Here is a 16606-nt window from a genome sequence, read left to right as displayed (position 1 = left end):
TTGATGTATCAAACAAACCTGAAATTAGTGATTACAGCAGTAAAATTACTTTAACGCAATTCAGAAATCACAAAACACACAATATTAATATTTTTTCCCACTTCCTGTTGCGTTTTTATTGTGTAATTAAGAAACAATTGTAACTGGATATTGCATACTTGCCAACATTGAGACCTCCGATTTCGGAAGGTGGGGGCGTGGTTGGGGGCGGGGGCCGTGGTTGGGGGCGTGGTTAAGAGGGGAGGAGTATATTTACAGCTAGAATTCACCACGTCAAGTATTTCATATATATATATATATATATATATATATATATATATATATATATATATATATATATATATAAGAAATACTTGACTTTCAGTGAATTCTAGCTATAAAAATATATTTATTTTATTATATATATATATATATATATATGTATATATATATATATATATATATATATATATATATATATATATATATATATATATATATATATATATATATATATATATATATATATATATATACTCATCTACTCGTTGTTGAGTTAAGGGTTGAATTGTCCATCCTTGTTCTATTCTCTGTCACTATTTTTCTAACCATGCTGAACACCCTCTCTGATGATGCATTGCTGTGTGGCACGCACAAAAGTGCTTTCATCAAATGCACTCGATGGCAGTATTGTCCTGTTTAAGAGTGTCACAACATTGCTGTTTACGGCAGACGAACTGCTTTACGGTAGACGAAAACGTGACTGCTGTTGTTGTGTGTTGTTACTGGGAGGACGTTAATGAAACTGCCTAACCATAAACCCACATAAGAAACCAAGAACTCGCCCTCGATCATTCTACAGTTATAATGATTGGGCAGGCACGTTGTTTATATTGTGGGAAAGCGGACTCAGGTCCGCATGGAGCTGGAGGGGGCGTGGCCTCCAGCTCCGCCTGAATTTCGGAAGATTTTCGGGAGAAAATTTGTCCCGGGAGGTTTTCAGGAGAGGTGCTGAATTTCGGGAGTCTCCCGGAAAATCCGGGAGGGTTGGCATGTATGGGATATTGTGATGTTATGTGCCAGGGAATATAAGAACTACACTACCCAGCATGCAACAGAAATGATGAGCATGCGCGGTAGCCCTAGAAGGTTGTTGGATGTCGCCATGCCTGCAGCTAGAATGTTGTTATGGGCACGCTCTATGAGTAAACGTTTAGAACTCAGCCAACACGTCTCGTCTGCATTATTTACAAATAGACAGACAACACAGATATCTTGTTTGTTATTATCCTAAGGTAGATGTGTTTTACAGAAATATAATACATTTACATAATTTAAGAAATAAAAAAAGACATGTCATTAATATTTTTCCCACACTTTTTGCTGCGCTTTTATTGTGAAATTTAGAAACAAATGTATCCTGTTAGCGTGTCCAAACAACGTGGAATACCCTTTTCCTATTTTATTGTCAACAGATCATTTTAAAGTCGAATGAAATATGAGACGTACGTGTATCAAAACATATCTCATTAATGTCTTTCTTACACTTCCTGTTCATCTTTTTGTCTGAAATTGCCACAAAAAAAAAAGCGCAACCACACACTCTGTTTGTTATCATCCTACTTTTGATGTCTCAAAAAAACCTGAAATTGATTCTGAAAAAAAACACGCCTACCTCATATTTCCCTGCACTTCCGGTTGCGCTTTTGTTGTGAAAGTCAGAAACGACGTGTAACTGGATATCCTGTTTGCTTGTCCAATCAACGTGTAATATCCATTTGCTGTTTTAATGTCAAAATGTCTTTTTAAAGTCGATTCAAACGTGATCAAAATATGATTGTCAGTATTTATTTTTTTTCTTTCGGGATATTCCGTTTGGTTTAATGTTAACTGCCATGTCGGAGATGGGCGCAGTAGTAAAGTAAAAGCTAACAGTTATTTACAGGAGCTGGAAAACAACTTGGAGTGACGTGAAGGAAAATGAAAGAATGAAACGCTGACTGACATGTTAACATGATGTTAGAAGTTATAAAACGGCCGTGACGCCTTTATTTTACGAGGAAGGAAGTTTTATTTTGGCGACCGGAAGTGCTTGTCCAAGCTGGCAGCGTCAGACGTCAGCTGACAGCAGCGAGTGACACCTGTCCGAGTGCCGAGTGGCCATACCGGGGACGTCTCCGACCTCTTTCTCCCGGCTTAGGGCTTCGAAGGCGGCCCTCGGAGCCAGCCAGCCCCGGCATGGCGGCCGACATGGAGCCGCGAGCGCAGGTTCGGAAGCCATGTTTGCTGAGCAAGATCGACGCTTTCCAAGATGTGGTGAGCGCGGCGGTCATCATCCCCAAAGAAGATGGCGTCATCAGCGTGTCTGAGGACAGGTGAGACGTGGATGGCTACTTCCTGCTCACCTGCGAGCGAACATGCTAATTAGTGCACGATGCTAACGGAGCTAGCTTCAGCGTTGATCGGTTATAACCACAATCTACATGTACTACCATTATAACCACAATGTACATGTACTACCATTATAACCACAATCTACATGTACTACCATTATAACCACAATGTACATGTACTACCATTATAACCACAATCTACATGTACTACCATTATAACCACAATGTACGTGTACTACCATTATAACCACAATGTACATGTACTACCATTATAACCACAATGTACGTGTACTACCATTATAACCACAATGTACATGTACTACCATTATAACCACAATGTACATGTACTACCATTATAACCACAATGTACATGTACTACCATTATAACCACTACACTACAATGTACATGTACTACCATTAGTAGTTAGCTATTACACTTACATGAGTTGTAAGTGGATACTTTGGAGAAATGATGTGTGTGTGTTTGGTGTTCATGGTGGATACACGAGGGTTCACTCTGTGCGTGTCTCTCAGCCCCTGAGCACCTTTGTTTATTTGACAGCAGAGTTCCCCCAACAAAGTGAACCCTCATGCACCCAGAGTACACACACGTGGTGTGGCTGGTCGCCAGGGTAAAAATCCCTTCTAAAGAAGTTGTGTGGGAATATTTCATGTGATAAAGCAATACGAGCCCATCAACAACTAGCGAGTGTGCTGTGATGGCAAACACCTGATTGGCCACACTTCAACTTCATGAAATACCATCATTCTAGTCACATGCTGACATTACATCACTACAGCATCACTTTACTTTGAACACACCTCTATGTTGTCTTTGTCTTAGTGCACTATTTGACTTTGTTTTAGTCCACACGTGCACTATTTGTCTTTGTCTTAGTCCACACGTGCACTATTTGTCTTTGTCTTAGTCCACATGTGCACTATTTGTCTTTGTCTTAGTCCACATGTGCACTATTTGTCTTTGTCTTAGTCCACATGTGCACTATTTGTCTTTGTGGTAGTCCACATGGGGACTGCCTGCACTGTTTTGATATCATGACTAAAAGTTATTTTGCAATCTTCCAGGACCATCCGTGTTTGGTTGAAGCGGGACAGCGGTCAGTACTGGCCCAGTGTCTACCACACCATGCCATGTGAGTCCTCTCCTTGTCCACTAAGTAGGCTTTGCACCCATGTTGCACTGCAACATGACTTCTTGCACAGCACTCCACCAACAGATGTCACCGCTCATCAGCTGTAATAATATATATATATATATATATATATATATATATATATATATATATATATATATATATATATATATATATATATATATATATATGTATGTGTGGGGAAAAAATCACAAGACTATTTCATCTCTACAGGCCTGTTTCATGAGGGGGGGTACCCTCAATCATCAGGAGATTTTAATGGGAGCATTCGCATACCATGGTTTATATAGGGCACAGAGTGGGTGGGTACAGGCTGGCGTAGGGGCGTGGTGATTGGCTCATGTGTTACCTAGGAGGTGTTTCCGTCTATGACGGCATGCTGTTACAATTTCGCTGCGCTTGTTGAGGGATGACAGGTCTGGACGGTAAATAATAAACAGTTTCTCTTTCAAGCATAGGTTGCATCTTTTATTACCACTATTGTAAGGTGTGCTGGATGCAAGAATTTGCCATGTTATTGAATATTCAACATTATTGTCTTTGAGGTCCCAAATGTGTTTGCTGAGTTCTGTGGTATTTCGCAGGTTTTTGTTCCTGAAAGAAGCCTTGTGATTGTTCCATCTGGTTTTGAATTCTCCCTCGGTTAATCCTACATATGTGTCGGATGTGTTAATGTCCTTGCGTATTACCTTAGATTGGTAGACAACTGATGTTTGTAAGCACCCCCCGGCTGTAACTGTCGAAAGAAACCTGATTGCCCTCTCAACGGGGGGTGCTTACAAACATCAGTTGTCTACCAATCTAAGGTAATACGCAAGGACATTAACACATCCGACACATATGTAGGATTAACCGAGGGAGAGTTCAAAACCAGATGGAACAATCACAAGGCTTCTTTCAGGAACCAAAACCTGCGAAATACCACAGAACTCAGCAAACACATTTGGGACCTCAAAGACAATAATGTTGAATATTCAATAACATGGCAAATTCTTGCATCCAGCACACCTTACAATAGTGGTAATAAAAGATGCAACCTATGCTTGAAAGAGAAACTGTTTATTATTTACCGTCCAGACCTGTCATCCCTCAACAAGCGCAGCGAAATTGTAACAGCATGCCGCCATAGACGGAAACACCTCCTAGGTAACACATGAGCCAATCACCACGCCCCTACGCCAGCCTGTACCCACCCACTCTGTGCCCTATATAAACCATGGTATGTGAATGCTCCCATTAAAATCTCCTGATGATTGAGGGTACCCCCCCTCATGAAACAGGCCTGTAGAGATGAAATAGTCTTGTGATTTTTTCCCCACACATACATATATATATATATACATATACATATACATATATATATATACATATATATATATATATATATATACATATATATATATATATGTATATATATATATATATGTATATATATATATATATATATATATATATATATATGTATATGTATATGTATATATATATATATATATATATGTGTGTGTGTGTGTGTGTGTGTGTGTGTGTGTGTGTGTGTGTGTGTGTGTGTGTGTGTGTGTGTGTGTGTGTGTGTGTGTAAATGTCCAAACATTCCCACATGTAAGATAATACACCATAAATCATCTATTTATTGTTAATATATTAATATTATTGTCTCCAAACACTGTAAATGGTGTCTTTACTGGGATAATACATTTCATACATTCATTCTAATATGTACAGTATGTATCAATGTTTATATTCTTTGTAGTCTACAAACACTCCAATGAAACACAAATTCCTTCATTTTTCCAACATGTTCAATCATTTAAAAAGAGTTGTACTTCCTGTTTGTGTTTGAAAAGAGTTGTACTTCCTGTTTGTTGACTCAGACGAGGGGTGTCCACTAATGTGTGTGAGCTATGTAATATTGTGAGTTATTTCTCTGGTACTTTGGACTATGAATGTGCTGTAATAACCATGAACTGGTCTTGTGCCTCAGCCGCGTGCTCCTGCATGACCTTTAACCCTGAGACCAGGAGGCTGCTGGTGGGCATGGACACGGGCAGCGTGTGCGTGAGTAACCTCAGTAGCAATGGTGTGTTCCAGTGTCAAGCTGTGACGCTGTGCTGTGTCTTCAGGAGTTTGTCCTGGCAGACGACTACAACAAGATGGTGGCCACACACACCTACCAGGGTGAGAGAGCGCCTCACATTTCATCATCCAAGTATTATTCACCAGTGTGCAATGTTAGAAAAGTTGTTTTGGTGACACCTAGTGGTCACAATGGTTCATGAAGATCATGACACACTTAGTTAAATGATGCAGACACGATTGTTACTGGATACATTCTAACATGCCTTGGAGACTTAGTAAGTAATATGTAACTATAATACTTGTTTATATTGACTATACTTCAATCATTATTACCTATGATGTATAGATAGTACTTTATTGACTCCTTCTATACTTCAATCATTTTTACCTAGATAGTACTTTATTGATGCCTTCTATACTTCAATCATTATTACCTAGATAGTACTTTATTGATGCCTTCTATACTTCAATCATTATTACCTAGATAGTACTTTATTGATGCCTTCTATACTTCAATCATTATTACCTAGATAGTACTTTATTGATGCCTTCTATACTTCAATCATGATTACCTATGATGTATAGATAGTACTTTATTGATGCCTTCTATACTTCAATCATTATTATATAGATAGTACTTTATTGATGCCTTCTATACTTCAATCATTATTACCTAGATAGTACTTTATTGATGCCTTCTATACTTCAATCATTATTATCTAGATAGTACTTTATTGATGCCTTCTATACTTCAATCATTATTATATAGATAGTACTTTATTGATGCCTTCTATACTTCAATCATTATTACCTAGATAGTACTTTATTGATGCCTTCTATACTTCAATCATTATTACCTATGATGTATAGATAGTACTTTGACTCCTTCTATACTTCAATCATTATTACCTATGATGTATAGATAGTACTTTATTGACTCCTTCTATACTTCAATCATTATTACCTAGATAGTACTTTATTGATGCCTTCTATACTTCAATCATTATTACCTAGATAGTACTTTATTGATGCCTTCTATACTTCAATCATTATTACCTAGATAGTACTTTATTGATGCCTTCTATACTTCAATCATTATTACCTAGATAGTACTTTATTGATGCCTTCTATACTTCAATCATTATTATCTAGATAGTACTTTATTGATGCCTTCTATACTTCAATCATTATTACCTATGATGTATAGATAGTACTTTATTGATCCTTCAGAGGAGTTCCCTCAGGGAAATGAAGAGCTTAGCTGTTGTGTAGCTGCCTGCAGTTACGTTCAATCATCCACTTTCCCTCGCTGAATGAAAGTGGTGAAGGATTGGAAGTGCTACAAGTAAGGCAGACTTTATTAATGAATAAATGAAGGCAGACTTGATAAAATGAATGAAGGCAGACTCCATGAATAAATGAAGGCAAACTTTATGAATGGATGAATGAAGGCAGACTCCATGAATGAAAGAAAGAAGGCAGACTTGATGAATGAATGACTGAAGGCAAGACGAGATGAATGAATTAAGACAGACTTGATGATGAATGAAGGCAGACTAGATGAATGAATGAAGGCAGACTAGATAAATGAATGAAGGCAGACTAGATAAATGAATGAAGTCAAGATTAGATGAATGAAGGCAGACTAGATAAATGAATGAAGGCAGACTAGATAAATGAATGAAGTCAAGACTAGATGAATGAAGGCGGTGCTGTGTAGCCCACCAGGGTAAAGTGACGGTGGTGCTGTTGGTGCTGGAGATGGAGTGGCTCCTCAGTGCGGGTCAAGACAAGAAACTCACCTGGCACTGTTCTGAGAGCAGCCAGCAGCTGGGGGAATACCACACTGCATCATGGGTAACTGCTATACAGTATCCTTTGATATCATCATCATATTACCACACTGCATCATGGGTAACTGCTATACAGTATCCTTTGATATCATCATCATATTACCACACTGCATCATGGGTAACTGCTATACAGTATCCTTTGATATCATCATCATATTACCACACTGCATCATGGGTAACTGCTATACAGTATCCTTTGATATCATCATCATATTACCACACTGCATCATGGGTAACTGCTATACATTATCCTTTGATATCATCATCATATTACCACACTGCATCATGGGTAACTGCTATACAGTATCCTTTGATATCATCATCATATTACCACACTGCATCATGGGTAACTGCTATACAGTATCCTTTGATATCATCATCATATTACCACACTGCATCATGGGTAACTGCTATACAGTATCCTTTGATATCATCATCATATTACCACACTGCATCATGGGTAACTGCTATACAGTATCCTTTGATATCATCATCATATTACCACACTGCATCATGGGTAACTGCTATACAGTATCCTTTGATATCATCATCATATTACCACACTGCATCATGGGTAACTGCTATACAGTATCCTTTGATATCATCATCATATTACCACACTGCATCATGGGTAACTGCTATACGGTATCCTTTGATATCATCATCATATTACCACACTGCATCATGGGTAACTGCTATACATTATCCTTTGATATCATCATCATCATATTACCACACTGCATCATGGGTAACTGCTATACAGTATCCTTTGATAACATCATCATATTACCACACTGCATCATGGGTAACTGCTATACAGTATCCTTTAATATCATCATCATATTACCACACTGCATCATGGGTAACTGCTATACAGTATTCTTTGATATCATGATTATATTACCACATTGCATCATGGGTAACTGCTATACAGTATCCTTTGTTATGATTATTAATATTGTAATTAGAGGCCTCCTTGGCTTGTTGTTTAAAGCACCTTGTGACGGAAGGTCCTGGAAGGACAGTTGAGGTGAAGGTAGCTTTTTAATCCAGGCTTGTGATTGGACGCTGGACATAGTTTAGTTTCCTGCCTTGACCTGCTCCCAGATTTGACGTGGAGACAAGACACGCCTTTGTGGGTGACCATTCGGGTCAGGTGACCATCTTGAAGCTGGATCAGGACACCTGCAGCCTGGTCACCACCTTTAAGGGTCACACAGGTACGTGCATCACATGGTCACCACCTTTAAGGGTCACACAGGTACGTGCATCACATGGTCACCACCTTTAAGGGTCACACAGGTACGTGCATCACATGGTCACCACCTTTACTACTATATATATGTCTACTTATCATGAATAACATGGTTGGGGGCGGGGTCTACTTATGATGAATAACATGGTTGGGGGCGGGGTCTACTTATGATGAATAACATGGTTGGGGGCGGGGTCTACTTATGATGAATAACATGGTTGGAGGCGGGGTCTACTTATGATGAATAACATGGTTGGGGGCGGGGTCTACTTATGAATAACATGGTTGGGGGCGGGGTCTACTTATGATGAATAACATGGTTGGGGCGGGGTCTACTTATGATGAATTACATGGTTGGGGGCGGGGTCTACTTATGATGAATAACATGGTTGGGGGCGGGGTCTACTTATGATGAATAACATGGTTGGGGGCGGGGTCTACTTATGAATAACATGGTTGGGGGCGGGGTCTACTTATGAATAACATGGTTGGAGGCGGGGTCTACTTATGATGAATAACATGGTTGGGGGCGGGGTCTACTTATGAATAACATGGTTGGGGGCGGGGTCTACTTATGATGAATAACATGGTTGGGGGCGGGGTCTACTTATGATGAATAACATGGTTGGAGGCGGGGTCTACTTATGATGAATAATAAGGTTGGAGGCGGGGTCTACTTATGATGAATAACAAGGTTGGAGGCGCGGTCTACTTATGATGAATAACAAGGTTGGAGGCGGGGTCTACTTATGATGAATAACATGGTTGGGGGCGGGGTCTACTTATGATGAATAACATGGTTGGGGGCGGGGTCTACTTATGATGAATAATAAGGTTGGAGGCGGGGTCTACTTATGATGAATAACAAGGTTGGAGGCGCGGTCTACTTATGATGAATAACAAGGTTGGAGGCGGGGTCTACTTATGATGAATAACATGGTTGGGGGCGGGGTCTACTTATGATGAATAACATGGTTGGGGGCGGGGTCTACTTATGATGAATAACAAGGTTGGGGGCGGGGTCTACTTATGATGAATAACAAGGTTGGAGGCGCGGTCTACTTATGATGAATAACATGGTTGGAGGCGGGGTCTACTTATGATGAATAACATGGTTGGAGGCGGGGTCAACTTATGATGAATAACATGGTTGGAGGCGGGGTCTACTTATGATGAATAACAAGGTTGGAGGCGGGGTCTACTTATGATGAATAACAAGGTTGGAGGCGCGGTCTACTTATGATGAATAACAAGGTTGGAGGCGGGGTCTACTTATGATGAATAACATGGTTGGGGGCGGGGTCTACTTATGATGAATAACATGGTTGGAGGCGGGGTCTACTTATGATGAATAACATGGTTGGAGGCGGGGTCTACTTATGATGAATAACATGGTTGGGGGCGGGGTCTACTTATGATGAATAACATGGTTGGGGGCGGGGTCTACTTATGATGAATAACATGGTTGGAGGCGGGGTCTACTTATGATGAATAACATGGTTGGAGGCGGGGTCTACTTATGATGAATAACATGGTTGGAGGCGGGGTCTACTTATGATGAATAACATGGTTGGAGGCGGGGTCTACTTATGATGAATAACATGGTTGGAGGCGGGGTCTACTTATGATGAATAACATGGTTGGAGGCGGGGTCTACTTATGATGAATAACATGGTTGGAGGCGGGGTCTACTTATGATGAATAACATGGTTGGAGGCGGGGTCTACTTATGATGAATAACATGGTTGGGGGCGGGGTCTACTTATGATGAATAACATGGTTGGAGGCGGGGTCTACTTATGATGAATAACATGGTTGGAGGCGGGGTCTACTTATGATGAATAACATGGTTGGAGGCGGGGTCTACTTATGATGAATAACAAGGTTGGAGGCGGGGTCTACTTATGATGAATAACATGGTTGGGGGCGGGGTCTACTTATGATGAATAACAAGGTTGGAGGCGGGGTCTACTTATGATGAATAACATGGTTGGGGGTGGGGTCTACTTATGATGAATAACATGGTTGGAGGCGGGGTCTACTTATGATGAATAACATGGTTGGAGGCGGGGTCTACTTATGATGAATAACATGGTTGGGGGCGGGGTCTACTTATGATGAATAACATGGTTGGGGGCGGGGTCTACTTATGATGAATAACATGGTTGGAGGCGGGGTCTACTTATCATGAATAACATGGTTGGGGGCGGGGTCTACTTATGATGAATAACATGGTTGGGGGCGGGGTCTACTTATGATGAATAACATGGTTGGGGGCGGGGTCTACTTATGATGAATAACATGGTTGGAGGCGGGGTCTACTTATGATGAATAACATGGTTGGGGGCGGGGTCTACTTATGAATAACATGGTTGGGGGCGGGGTCTACTTATGATGAATAACATGGTTGGGGCGGGGTCTACTTATGATGAATTACATGGTTGGGGGCGGGGTCTACTTATGATGAATAACATGGTTGGGGGCGGGGTCTACTTATGATGAATAACATGGTTGGGGGCGGGGTCTACTTATGAATAACATGGTTGGAGGCGGGGTCTACTTATGATGAATAACATGGTTGGGGGCGGGGTCTACTTATGAATAACATGGTTGGGGGCGGGGTCTACTTATGATGAATAACATGGTTGGGGGCGGGGTCTACTTATGATGAATAACATGGTTGGAGGCGGGGTCTACTTATGATGAATAATAAGGTTGGAGGCGGGGTCTACTTATGATGAATAACAAGGTTGGAGGCGCGGTCTACTTATGATGAATAACAAGGTTGGAGGCGGGGTCTACTTATGATGAATAACATGGTTGGGGGCGGGGTCTACTTATGATGAATAACATGGTTGGGGGCGGGGTCTACTTATGATGAATAATAAGGTTGGAGGCGGGGTCTACTTATGATGAATAACAAGGTTGGAGGCGCGGTCTACTTATGATGAATAACAAGGTTGGAGGCGGGGTCTACTTATGATGAATAACATGGTTGGGGCGGGGTCTACTTATGATGAATAACATGGTTGGGGGCGGGGTCTACTTATGATGAATAACAAGGTTGGGGGCGGGGTCTACTTATGATGAATAACAAGGTTGGAGGCGCGGTCTACTTATGATGAATAACATGGTTGGAGGCGGGGTCTACTTATGATGAATAACATGGTTGGAGGCGGGGTCAACTTATGATGAATAACATGGTTGGAGGCGGGGTCTACTTATGATGAATAACAAGGTTGGAGGCGGGGTCTACTTATGATGAATAACAAGGTTGGAGGCGCGGTCTACTTATGATGAATAACAAGGTTGGAGGCGGGGTCTACTTATGATGAATAACATGGTTGGGGGCGGGGTCTACTTATGATGAATAACATGGTTGGAGGCGGGGTCTACTTATGATGAATAACATGGTTGGAGGCGGGGTCTACTTATGATGAATAACATGGTTGGGGGCGGGGTCTACTTATGATGAATAACATGGTTGGGGGCGGGGTCTACTTATGATGAATAACATGGTTGGAGGCGGGGTCTACTTATGATGAATAACATGGTTGGAGGCGGGGTCTACTTATGATGAATAACATGGTTGGAGGCGGGGTCTACTTATGATGAATAACATGGTTGGAGGCGGGGTCTACTTATGATGAATAACATGGTTGGAGGCGGGGTCTACTTATGATGAATAACATGGTTGGAGGCGGGGTCTACTTATGATGAATAACATGGTTGGAGGCGGGGTCTACTTATGATGAATAACATGGTTGGAGGCGGGGTCTACTTATGATGAATAACATGGTTGGGGGCGGGGTCTACTTATGATGAATAACATGGTTGGAGGCGGGGTCTACTTATGATGAATAACATGGTTGGAGGCGGGGTCTACTTATGATGAATAACATGGTTGGAGGCGGGGTCTACTTATGATGAATAACAAGGTTGGAGGCGGGGTCTACTTATGATGAATAACATGGTTGGGGGCGGGGTCTACTTATGATGAATAACAAGGTTGGAGGCGGGGTCTACTTATGATGAATAACATGGTTGGGGGTGGGGTCTACTTATGATGAATAACATGGTTGGAGGCGGGGTCTACTTATGAATAACATGGTTGGGGGCGGGGTCTACTTATGATGAATAACATGGTTGGGGGCGGGGTCTACTTATGATGAATAACATGGTTGGGGGCGGGGTCTACTTATGATGAATAACATGGTTGGAGGCGGGGTCTACTTATCATGAATAACATGGTTGGGGGCGGGGTCTACTTATGATGAATAACATGGTTGGGGGCGGGGTCTACTTATGATGAATAACATGGTTGGGGGCGGGGTCTACTTATGATGAATAACATGGTTGGAGGCGGGGTCTACTTATGATGAATAACATGGTTGGGGGCGGGGTCTACTTATGAATAACATGGTTGGGGGCGGGGTCTACTTATGATGAATAACATGGTTGGGGCGGGGTCTACTTATGATGAATTACATGGTTGGGGGCGGGGTCTACTTATGATGAATAACATGGTTGGGGGCGGGGTCTACTTATGATGAATAACATGGTTGGGGGCGGGGTCTACTTATGAATAACATGGTTGGAGGCGGGGTCTACTTATGATGAATAACATGGTTGGGGGCGGGGTCTACTTATGAATAACATGGTTGGGGGCGGGGTCTACTTATGATGAATAACATGGTTGGGGGCGGGGTCTACTTATGATGAATAACATGGTTGGAGGCGGGGTCTACTTATGATGAATAATAAGGTTGGAGGCGGGGTCTACTTATGATGAATAACAAGGTTGGAGGCGCGGTCTACTTATGATGAATAACAAGGTTGGAGGCGGGGTCTACTTATGATGAATAACATGGTTGGGGGCGGGGTCTACTTATGATGAATAACATGGTTGGGGGCGGGGTCTACTTATGATGAATAATAAGGTTGGAGGCGGGGTCTACTTATGATGAATAACAAGGTTGGAGGCGCGGTCTACTTATGATGAATAACAAGGTTGGAGGCGGGGTCTACTTATGATGAATAACATGGTTGGGGGCGGGGTCTACTTATGATGAATAACATGGTTGGGGGCGGGGTCTACTTATGATGAATAACAAGGTTGGGGGCGGGGTCTACTTATGATGAATAACAAGGTTGGAGGCGCGGTCTACTTATGATGAATAACATGGTTGGAGGCGGGGTCTACTTATGATGAATAACATGGTTGGAGGCGGGGTCTACTTATGATGAATAACATGGTTGGAGGCGGGGTCTACTTATGATGAATAACAAGGTTGGAGGCGGGGTCTACTTATGATGAATAACAAGGTTGGAGGCGCGGTCTACTTATGATGAATAACAAGGTTGGAGGCGGGGTCTACTTATGATGAATAACATGGTTGGGGGCGGGGTCTACTTATGATGAATAACATGGTTGGAGGCGGGGTCTACTTATGATGAATAACATGGTTGGAGGCGGGGTCTACTTATGATGAATAACATGGTTGGAGGCGGGGTCTACTTATGATGAATAACATGGTTGGGGGCGGGGTCTACTTATGATGAATAACATGGTTGGAGGCGGGGTCTACTTATGATGAATAACATGGTTGGAGGCGGGGTCTACTTATGATGAATAACATGGTTGGAGGCGGGGTCTACTTATGATGAATAACAAGGTTGGAGGCGGGGTCTACTTATGATGAATAACATGGTTGGAGGCGGGGTCTACTTATGATGAATAACATGGTTGGGGGCGGGGTCTAATAAGCAGTTGAGAAGTTAGTAGCACAAAAGTTGGGGTATGTGGGCGGGGCCAAGTGGATACAGGAGAGTGAGCTGACAGGTGTGTCTGGCAGTGTGTCACTGAGGTGTGTGTGTGTGTGTGTGTGTGTGTGTGTGTGTGTGTAGGTCATGTGACAGCACTGTGCTGGGACCCCTCCCAGAGAGTGTTGTTCTCAGGCAGTTCAGACCAGTCCATCATCATGTGGGACATTGGAGGACACAAAGGCACCGCCATCGAGCTGCAGGGACACAGGTGAGACCACACCTCTTTTCTCTTCTTCTTGCTCTTCTTCATGTGTGTGTGTGTGTGTGTGTGTGTGTGTGTGTGTGTGTGTGTGTGTGTGTGTGTGTGTGTGTGTGTGTGTGCAGTGACAAGGTGCAGGGATTGTGTTACGCCTCACACACTCGCCAGTTGATGTCGTGCAGTGCAGATGGAGCCATGGTGATCTGGAACATGGACGTCAGCAGACAGGAGGTCTGTTCTTGGACCATGTGTGTGTGTGTCTGTGTGTACTCATTTGTGTGTCTCTCTATGTGTGTGTGTGTCTGTGTGTACTCATCTCATTTAGTGTCTCTGTGTGTACTCATTTGTGTGTGTATCTCTCTATGTGTGTGTCTGTGTGTACTCTAGTGTGTCTCTCTATGTGTGTGTGTACTCATTCGTGTGTGTGTGTGTGTGTGTGTGTGTGTGTGTGTGTAGACTCCAGAGTGGCAGGACAGTGACTCATGTCAGAAATGTGAGCAGCCATTCTTCTGGAACTTCAAGCAGATGTGGGACAGCAAGAAGATCGGTTTACGACAGGTACACACCTTTTACACAGCAGGTACACACCTCTTACACCACAGGTACACACGTTTTACACAGCAGGTACACACCTCTTACACCACAGGTACACACGTTTTACACAGCAGGTACACACCTCTTACACCACAGGTACACACGTTTTACACAGCAGGTACACACCTCTTACACCGCAGGTACACACCTTTTACACAGCAGGTACACACCTTTTACACAGCAGGTACACACTTTTTACACAGCAGGTACACACCTTTTACACAGCAGGTACACACCTCTTACACCGCAGGTACACACCTTTTACACAGCAGGTACACACCTCTTACACCGCAGGTACACACCTCTTACACCGCAGGTACACACCTTTTACACAGCAGGTACACACCTTTTACACAGCAGGTACACACCTCTTACACCACAGGTACACACGTTTTGCACAGCAGGTACACACTTTTTACACAGCAGGTACACACCTTTTACACAGCAGGTACACACCTCTTACACCACAGGTACACACGTTTTGCACAGCAGGTACACACTTTTTACACAGCAGGTACACACCTTTTACACAGCAGGTACACACCTCTTACACCACAGGTACACACGTTTTACACAGCAGGTACACACTTTTTACACAGCAGGTACACACCTTTTACACAGCAGGTACACACCTCTTACACCGCAGGTACACACCTTTTACACAGCAGGTACACACCTTTTACACCGCAGGTACACACCTCTTACACCGCAGGTACACACCTTTTACACAGCAGGTACACACCTCTTACACCACAGGTACACACGTTTTACACAGCAGGTACACACCTCTTACACAGCAGGTACACACCTTTTACACCGCAGGTACACACCTTTTACACAGCAGGCACACACCTTTTACACAGCAGGCACACACCTTTTACACAGCAGGTACACACCTTTTTACACAGCAGGTACACACCTTTTACACAACAGGTACACACATTTTTACACAGCAGGTACACACCTTTTACACAGCAGGTACACACCTTTTACACAGCAGGTACACACCTCTTACACAGGTGTTTGGTGGAGGTGTAAATGTGACACAGGTGTTTGGTGGAGGTGTGATGGTGTAAATGCGACACAGGTGTTTGGTGGAGGTGTGATGGTGTAAATGCGACACAGGTGTTTGGTGGAGGTGTGATGGTGTAAATGTGACACAGGCGGTGTTTGGTGGAGGTGTGATGGTGTAAGTGTGACACAGGCGGTGTTTGGTGGAGGTGTGATGGTGTAAATGTGACACAGGTGTTTGGTGA

The 16606-nt window shown here is 42.6% G+C and overlaps 1 protein-coding gene across 2 annotated transcripts in view; it reads left to right on the top strand.

The window, feature by feature from the left end:
* Positions 1–2083: 2083 nt before the first annotated feature.
* The window catches only part of wdfy2 (WD repeat and FYVE domain containing 2), a 32674-nt gene continuing 18151 nt past the window's right edge, over positions 2084–16606 (top strand). For both annotated transcript variants that reach the window (XR_009811375.2, XM_061926163.2), the window contains exons 1-9: positions 2084–2354; positions 3459–3526; positions 5529–5602; positions 5668–5722; positions 7344–7494; positions 8584–8696; positions 14639–14765; positions 14882–14987; positions 15213–15314. Coding sequence is in view for 1 of the 2 variants with exons in the window: in XM_061926163.2 (XP_061782147.1) it covers positions 2218–2354; positions 3459–3526; positions 5529–5602; positions 5668–5722; positions 7344–7494; positions 8584–8696; positions 14639–14765; positions 14882–14987; positions 15213–15314 (933 nt within the window). In the remaining variant the exon portion in view is untranslated. The remainder of the gene's footprint in view (positions 2355–3458; positions 3527–5528; positions 5603–5667; positions 5723–7343; positions 7495–8583; positions 8697–14638; positions 14766–14881; positions 14988–15212; positions 15315–16606) is intronic.

Source organism: Nerophis lumbriciformis, linkage group LG31 (assembly GCF_033978685.3).
Source record: "Nerophis lumbriciformis linkage group LG31, RoL_Nlum_v2.1, whole genome shotgun sequence".
Lineage (NCBI taxonomy): Eukaryota > Metazoa > Chordata > Actinopteri > Syngnathiformes > Syngnathidae > Nerophis > Nerophis lumbriciformis.
This window is presented reverse-complemented; position numbering and strand designations above follow the sequence as displayed.